The sequence below is a fragment of the Lycium ferocissimum genome, unplaced genomic scaffold, assembly GCF_029784015.1.
Source record: "Lycium ferocissimum isolate CSIRO_LF1 unplaced genomic scaffold, AGI_CSIRO_Lferr_CH_V1 ctg2344, whole genome shotgun sequence".
NCBI classification, from domain to species: domain Eukaryota; kingdom Viridiplantae; phylum Streptophyta; class Magnoliopsida; order Solanales; family Solanaceae; genus Lycium; species Lycium ferocissimum.
In genome coordinates, this window is record NW_026720982.1 from 1 (window position 1) to 8,938 (window position 8,938).

Here is an 8,938-nt window from a genome sequence, read left to right on the forward strand (position 1 = left end):
TTGAACTCTACTGTTATAATGTAGAAGAGCATATTTGATAACTATGCCAATAACACTAGATTTCTGTGCTAATCCAGTTTGAATCACTTTAGATCACAGAGGTCGGGCTTCAATCGAACAACCTTCTCCCTCCCTTCCATCCGATGAAACTACTTTGGCAAAGTCATTCGTAAAACCTTCCTTCTTCCGCCGATAAGAGGTCTTGGGAGTCATCAGCCTATTATTCTTGGTGTCCCGTTTTGATCTGTTGAGTGAGAACTCTTTCACACGGGACTACTGATCACTATGGCCGACTTTCGTAACATTTAAATATAGCAATGATAACTATTTTTGTTTCCCACCCAGTGTCCAACAATTATATTTAGCCCCGATCAACTAAATTCGGTTTCACACCGGGGTGTTCCACATTTGGGAGGGGAGAGGGGTTAAAGCGCTTCCTAATAAAGGCGATTTTCATACTTAGGACCCGAACTGAAACCTTTAATTAATGATAAAAGAGTACTTTGTCAAATGGTATCAGAGTCGGGCCCATGGTCGATATGGATCCACAGAAGCCTGGACCGATGAGGAGTGAAAATACTCCCGGTTCATGAATATGCACGCTCCACACCGGACAGTGAAACCCTGAATGAAGAATATCCAAATCTGGGCATGAAGGGAGTGATGAAGAAAATGATCTCACATCGTGTTAGGTCCAAGGTTTCACCTATTAATTTTGATGATAACAAACCAATATAATTATTAATAAAAGAACATTTACTTGTGGTAAATTTATTTTTGGTATAGGTTTATTTGATGAAGAAGGATTTGATGAATATCTAATCAAATATGAAGAAGATATTACGAGATGGAATTACGGAAGAAGATGTGGAAGAAAAAGACTTGCTCAAATCAAGGTGCAAGAATTATGGAAAGAATATTTACTATGATCCTATGGAAGGAAAATATTCTAGAAAATGAAAAGATCGAGATCAATTTGTTACTTAAGGGAGCCCCACAATCTATGGAGTATCAAGATATGCCAAAAGTCTTAAGTGCGCAAAAGTGTTCATGTTCGGAGTGATCAAAGTCCAAATACTAGAAGACGAATGTGATTACATTCAAATTAATATAAATCAAGACCCAAGATGAAATGAAGAGGATCTTGAAATTCTCTTGGGTTGCTTAAATAAGATTTCATATTTGTACAAGCCAGAAGAAGAGTTTAGAGAAATTAATGGGAAGAATGTTCGTTATGATGGAAAGAAGATATTCTATAAAAGGGAAGAGATATTCAAATTTAGATCTCAAATTCGAATACACTTGCTACAGCTTTGGAAGAAAGGTGATTCACTACAAGGAAAGAAATATTTTTTCTATGTAAAGAGCAGATGTACAACACGAAAAAAAGGATCACTGGAAAGGAAAGTTGAGGTACTGTATTGATGAAAGAGGAATTAGAGATTGGCTTTGGTTATACAGAGAATATTCTCTATGGACAAAATTAGGGGAATTCAATTGAATATGAATCTGAGATGCCATATATTATGGTATCAAAATGGAAAAGATCAAGGAGGATGGCCGGCCAAATTTCAAGGGAGCTAAAAATGGAAAAATCAATGAGTCTTAAATAGAAGCTCCAAGGAAATTTAATTCTAGGGCCACGTATGATGAGATTCAATATCAACAATGCATTGCCAGGAAGAAAAAGATTAATTATTACATTGTACTATGTAAGGAAGGACCAACATCGCAAGGATCTAACAATCATGGAAGGAAAGAGGATTTATCAATTGGGTCAAGAAAGGAACGTTCAGCAAAATCCTTGGAGCAAATATTTTGTGCAATCAATTGAAGCGAAAATCCATCAAGGAATGAAGATACTACTTCAAATAGAAGATTCACCGTATCAAGACAATATCCCTTGGAGCATGACGAGCCACCATTTAAAGAAGAATTATTGGACTGGTTCAGTACGCAGCCACTTATACTTTCATCTCAACCTTCTCAAGTTCTTTGCTCTACCTTTCATAAGCATTGTATTTCTTAGTAATTTACTGTGTACTCAAAAAGGAGAGAAGAGAAAAAATATTGTTGGTGAGGCTTTGTATTGAGAAGTTGTGTCATTGTTCGTTTCTTTGGTGAGCGAGTGAAAACCAAAGAGTTGTTGTTGGTGAGCGAGTGAAAAACCAATCTTGTATAAGAGTTTGAGTGTTAGACGTAGGAGCTGCACCTTACAAACATTGTACGAAGAACAACTTACAAAGAGCTTAAAGAGATAATAACCTCCTTGCAACCCAAGGGGAATGGATTAGGATACCACGTTGGTTCCGAACTAGTATAAAAATCCTGGTGTCATTTATTATATTGCTCTCATATTATATTATGCACCCTTACTATTTATTGTGGTTTATACTTGTGTAAATTGAAGGACTAACAAATTTGTGCAGGCTGTCTCGCCATCAGTCGACTAGATTTTTTAACAAGCTTACAATTCACGCCCCCCCCCCCTTTTTGTACTTTCACATCGGACTGGGATGAGATCCATGTGCTCCTTATAAGGCTTGTAAGAAGCCCAGGATTCTCATTCGTCATCGATGTGGTATTCCATTCATCATACTTCTTACTCCACCAGAACCCTTATATATATGTTGGCTATGATCAGTGGATAAGGTTCAATCGTGATGGAAAATAAATTGTCAATCATAGTTGAAATAAGAATTTTATTGTAGATCATATTTAGTGCGGAAATCCTTGATAACTAAAATTGTTGATATACGGGGGTGTGTTTGATATGATGGAAATCATTCAAAAAGACATTTTTTCGGAAGGAAATCATCTGTTGACAGAGGCGGATCCAGGATTTTAAGGTTGTGAGTTCCCAAAAAAAAAAAAAAAAAATTAAAACAACAACATACCTAGTGTAGTCCCACAAGTAAATCACAGCATTCCGGAAAAAGAAACGAGAGAAGTAACCAATGTCGTATGTTTTTAGGAGAATGCCTTTGTCCTGCATAAATGAAAAAACAAAAAACTAACTAGAACTAGATCCAACAATCACAAGAACAACAAGTCCCTTATACTAACACTAAACAATTGACATTACAAAACAATACAAAGCTAAGATCTATCATAGCTTCCAGACATACTGAAAATTGAAATCCTTTATATAAATAAAAAGTAGCGAATCACATTATCATTACAATTGTACTCAACGAACAGCCATCTTCTGAAAATGATCAATGATTGCTTCATTAGGTACACTTTCAAATACCTCATTCTCTATATAACAAACTAAACAATCATTCAAAAATTCATCACCAATTCTGCTACGCAAGTCATTTTTAATATACTTCATCGAAAAAAAAAGCTCTTTCCACCATTGCAGTAGCGACAGTTAATATCAAGCTCAACTTCACAAGCAAATAAACAAGTCTCCAAGTCTTGTGCAAATTTGTTTTAACCAATGTCTCTGAAAGATCTCCAAGTCTTTTCAAGTTAGAGAAAGCATTGTTCACTTCTCGCACATAATCAATATAGTTGTCAAGCTCAAAACAAAGATCCTCAAGCATGGAAACACTAAACTCATCCCGATAATATGTAGCAAGTTTCATAATCCTCTCTTTATCATAATTTGCAAAAGAATTATCTGGACTCAAACTAGCCATACCAAGAAGTAGATCAGTATTCACTTCATCAAAATGATTGTTAAGCTCTGCAAGTTGCAAATCAATAGCAGTATTAAAAACTTCTACACGCAAATGATGAGAATATTTGACACTTGAGATCTTACGCTTTGATTTTCCAAGAGCATAATTCTTATCCATTTCGGGGATCACAATAATATGCTTGACACATAATGAAGAAACGTCTTTTACCAAAGAATCCCATCTAGACTCTCTCATTGATTGCAATTGTCTCTTTGTGAAACCAACAAGGTTCATCGCACTTACGATATCTTGATCTTTTCTTTGCAAGGCCATATTCAAATCATGTGTAATTGCCAACACTTTCAACATCGAATGCAATGTATACACAAACTCATAAGATCTTATGTCATCTACTAAACTTTTTGCTAGTGTTCTCTCTTGATAATTTGAACCCTCCTTAGCAAGAACTCCAAGTACATGAATAATTGAGGAGAATAAACTAATAAAGTTACGCACTGTCTTAAAATGAGAACTCCAATGTGTATCCCCTGCCCTTTGAAGTCCAAGTTCTTGATTCAATCCACTTCCTGTATGAACTTCACCGAGCACTAGTAGTTCCTTTAATTTTTCTGCTTGATCGTCTCTAAGCATCTCCCTACGCTTAAAAGAACCTCCAATAACATTTAAAACATTACCCAGAATATCAAAAAATTGATCTACCTCATGATGCTTCTTTGCAACAGCTACAAGAGTCAATTGTAATTGATGAGCAAAGCAATGTGTGCAATATGCCGAAGGAGAATCTTTCGTAATCAAAGTTTTAAGACCATTGATTTCTCCTTGCATGTTACTAGCTCCATCATAACCTTGTCCCCAAATTTGAGATGAGCTCAAATTATGTTCTAAAAGCAAAGAATATATCGCGTCTTTCAATGATCGTGCAGATGTATCTTTAACATGAACAACACTAAGGAATCGCTCAATTAGTTTACCCTCTTTATTGACATACCACAGAATAAGAGCCATTTGTTCTTTATGAGAGACATCCTTAGACTCATCAACTGATATCCCAAAGTAATCCCCATTTAAGTCTTCAACAATTGCTTTCACTGTTTCGTTTGCACAAGAACTCACAATGTCTTTTTGGATACTTGGACAAATCATGATGTCATTTTGTGGAGCATTTTCTAACACAACTTGTTTCACATCTTCATTCTTATCCGCATACCACTTTAAGAGATCTAAAAAGTTTCCTCTTCTTGCAGAAGTTTCACTTTCATCATGGCCTCGAAAAGGCATTCCTTTTTTTAAAAGAAACCTTGCAACATCAATAGAAGCATTCAAGCGAACCCGATATTTGCTTTTAGTTTCTCGTTTTCCTTGTCAAAACAAGTTAGAATAGATTGTGCTTGATTATCTAAATATAACATCATCTTGAAACACCGATAATGAACACTATTCACTTCACCCACATGTTTATTAAGTCTTTCTAAACCCTTATTCCAACTTCTGAAACCATCCACTGTGAAAGGATCGCCTACTTGTTTTCCATGTCCTCCCGTCTCATTTTTAAACAAGTAACAACATAAGCAAAAAGCTGCATCTTTTTCAATGCTGTATTCTAACCATCCCGAATATGAAGTGTCAAACCAATCAGAATGAAAAGAACGCGGTTTGTTACCAAAATATGTTATTGGAAATACAAAACGATCCCAACGTTTACACGGACCCTTGTTAATGTAATATCTCCTCACTCTATCACGTAGATTAGGAGAATAATCTGAAATTTGTTTTCTTTTAGCAGGATCGGATTCAAGAAGACCCAAATCCAACATCTTGTCTTTACCTGATGGTCGAGAAGGATTGACATCATCGACGTTGTGAATAGCTGGACATGGATGAGAGCTTAGCGCAAGAGAATTTGAAGTGGTTTTAGGCTTGAAAATTTTTATGATCATATCGATTCTCACTTCACAATTTCAACCTGTTTAAGTATAAAATATTAATTTAATTCAGATCACATTCTAGCATCAAATATGAGCTTTGCAAGAAAATATAACATTAGGAATTTCACAAATTGGGTAGAACACTCAAATACCCCTTAATAGAGTTTATCAAATGCTCTCTATGATTTAAACTCCATTTATGGACTTCTGGTATGGAGCAACACTCAAATACACTTGATTCAATGAGAAATAGGCTAAATTTTTAGTAAAAGAAGATAGCTAGAACAAGCACTCAAGAAGTAAATCAAAAAACAGTAAAAAGAAGATAGCTAGAACAAAAAGATGGCAATAATAATTAGTAAAAGAAGAAAGGTATGGAGAATTGGAGAAAGAAATACCTGAACTGGTATTATGCCTTTGTTGCGATTGAAGATGAAATATGTTTGCCTCACTTTGGTTCTGGACTTCTGGTATGGAGATTGGAGATTGGAGATTGGAGAAATAAACTCTATTTTTTAACCCTAGCTTTCTTGTTTCTCATTTGTTTTGGTTTAATATTTGATTTGAAATATTGGGATTTGGGTAAAAGTAATAATTTATTGGTTGATATCTTTTTAGTTGACTTTGTAATTTGTTTTTTCTGAAAAAGAAAGAAGAAGAAAGGTGTTCTGGAAATTGGAAAAGAAAAAAGAAGAAACGTGTTTTGAAGAAGAAAGAAGAAGAAACGTGTTTTCTGGAAAAGAAAAAAGAAGAAACGTGGGGTTACCTATTGCTGGAAAAAAAGAAGAAGCAAATTTGAATTAAAAAAAGCGAGTCCAGCGGGAATCGATCCCGCGTACAGTTGGAAAAAATTCCCTTCAGATCTCCTTTCTTTGCCATTGAACCATCGGCCATATAGTTGTGGGTCCCAAACTGATAATTCTTACACTTGACTATAATTTTCAATATAATAATAGGACCTACGTTAGCGGATGTGGGTTCTCAAGAACCCACACCCGCTACAATAGATCCGCCCCTGTCTGTTGATATGTGATTATCAGAAAACATATTTCATCATGGGGAAATTAATTAATTTGCTTATTTGTGAGGGGAAGTCATTATTCTTGCAACTATCTTGACTTTTAACTTTTATATTACTTGTCTCAGCTAACATTTACATATTATTATTTATCATTTGTATTAAAAAAAATTAAAGAATATAGTTACTCTTCAATTTGCGAAAATATTATCAATCGAACATCAGAAAACATCTTTCACGGAAAAAGACTATTGTCACATCAAATAAACTCATTGTTTAACAATTTTGATGCAATAAAGTGAAAGTTGAACGATTATATACGTTACAAAGTTATTAAACTATTTTTTGTAAAGAAAAAATGATTAAACCTTTCATTAAAAATCTAATCTATTTTTTTCAATAATAAAAAAAAAAGTCACTCAATTATGCCAAAGTATCATAAAAAGTCACTATACTATTTGAGTGACTTTTTGGTTACAAATTATAGATAAGGCTTCAATTATCAATGACCTTACGTGATGGTAAAGCAAAATTGGGTCTCTTCTCATTAGAACAAATAGTTTAATGATTTTTAATGATACTTAAACATAATTGAATGATTTTATTACAAAAAATAATATAATAACTTTGAAATAAAATTTGAGTGACTAATATCCGTAAAATTAACCCTTAATTTTCTAATTATTCTTGAATACAAGCATGTTATCCATGACTGAACTCCCATGCATCTAGAAATTGCTATCATATTTGGACGCTTATCCTCGATGTTGGTCTCTTTGTGCTCCTGTAATATTATGTGCGAGTGGCTAAAATATTCATTCACATTTTAATAATTTTGTACATTAAATAGTTTAACATCTGCATTGTCAATCTCTTGAACAACAGGCCATGTACCCATGCCACAGTTTTGCTTCTCATGTAACACCACAAGACTACTTAGTTTCCTCAGCTGGTTGGGACTTGGGAGCGCTTTCTCTTTAATATAACTCTATGCGCTACGAGTTTAAATCAGTTGAGCTAGAGATAACTCAATGATTTCAAGAAGATGAATGTATTATTACGAAAAGGTGAATCTAAAATTTATATTTGACATGGTTCGATTTTTAGGTTCTTACACTGAACCTCATTAGAAATTGTAAGTTCAATTTTTTCTATTTTTGCAATTTTAGTGATTTTTAACATATGTACATATACCCTGTGTTGAAAATATTGTGATCAGTTGAATCCATCGACTCTATGCTACTTCCTAAACTGCTACTAGTTTTAGTATAGACTTTTCGTTTATTATATAAATTTTTCAATAACAAAAGGAGAATAGAGAATTCAATATATCGGACTTGGAGATTTTGAAATAATAAGTCATCAAATAAAGGAAAAAAAATACTTAATTTTAAAAACAAGAGGGGACACCAATCATGCCCACAAACGTGAGATTTGAAACCCCAAGCTCAATTCTAGAAAGAAAGTAAAAACAACAAGATAGACATGAGATTTGAACTCCCAGCTTCACTTGTAAAAGTGCGTGAATAATCATTGCACTATACTAACATTTTTGAGCTTGGGTGCACCCATATATATATTTACGGTCAAAGCTATAGGAGAGGAGCACGGATGCACGTGAACTAATTATGCTTCTCCACATATACCCACTCCTGAATTAGGCTAGTGGATTTCGGATACTAGATGATTATACGTAAAAGAAAAGAAAAGTTTCCTCACCTTTAACTTTTTTGTTCTACAAACACTACCAGCCTTGTTCTTCTGCAGAATTTCCCAAATATCACATTGACTTTTCATTTTAGTATCAGCTATTTCGAGATTTACAAGAATCCTTTTGCATACCCTAGTCGAGGAACAAAGTGTATAGCGGACGCATTCATATATAAGACACTTCCTGCAAATAACCCCTTAACCTTCAGTGTATTTGATAATGTAAACTCTACTCAAATGTCAAGGAAGATTTGGGATCAAAACTAGATCAAGGACACCATTTATATATTAAAAAATCTAATTGGATATTCTCTACCATTGGAATTAAAAAGGAAGAAGCAATTGCGTAGCACAAAAATAAAGTGCTCAAGCACTTACACAATGCAGAAGATTCGAGAAAAATCAAAGACATTAGAAGGGGATAAATATGTAGGATTCAGAAAAGTTGAATTTAATTTGTAAACCTGAAATTCTGCATTTTGAGTGAAAGATTTACCTAAAAATAAATGTAGAAGAAAGATTTACCTAAAAATAAATGTAGAAGAAGGATATAAGATGACGAGTGAAGCACGTAAATGTCAAGGGAAGCGTTCAGTGAGATGATTGGCAGAAGACACAAGGTTGAACAGAGTGCT

At 34.2% G+C, this 8,938-nt stretch overlaps 2 protein-coding genes across 2 annotated transcripts; both read right to left on the bottom strand.

Moving 5' to 3' along the window:
• Positions 1–2,897: 2,897 nt before the first annotated feature.
• On the bottom strand, positions 2,898–4,928 carry LOC132043367 (uncharacterized; the record flags this gene model as incomplete). The annotated part of the gene is made up of 2 exons (XM_059433873.1): positions 3,333–4,928; positions 2,898–2,989 (listed from the first exon to the last, which is right to left on the bottom strand). Coding segments are annotated over exons 1-2 (1,688 nt in total), but the record flags the coding sequence as incomplete, so codon positions are not given.
• Positions 4,929–4,969: 41 nt separating this feature from the next.
• LOC132043368 (uncharacterized) lies at positions 4,970–5,587 on the bottom strand. Its single transcript, XM_059433875.1, has one exon. The coding sequence runs from the start codon at positions 5,585–5,587 to the stop codon at positions 4,970–4,972; it is 618 nt and encodes a 205-aa protein (XP_059289858.1).
• Between the last annotated feature and the right edge of the window lie 3,351 nt (positions 5,588–8,938).

Bases quoted from the DNA above. Each gene is read 5' to 3' on its own strand.
- LOC132043368 (XM_059433875.1), bottom strand. From the start codon at position 5,587: ATGATCATAAAAATTTTCAAGCCTAAAACCACTTCAAATTCTCTTGCG.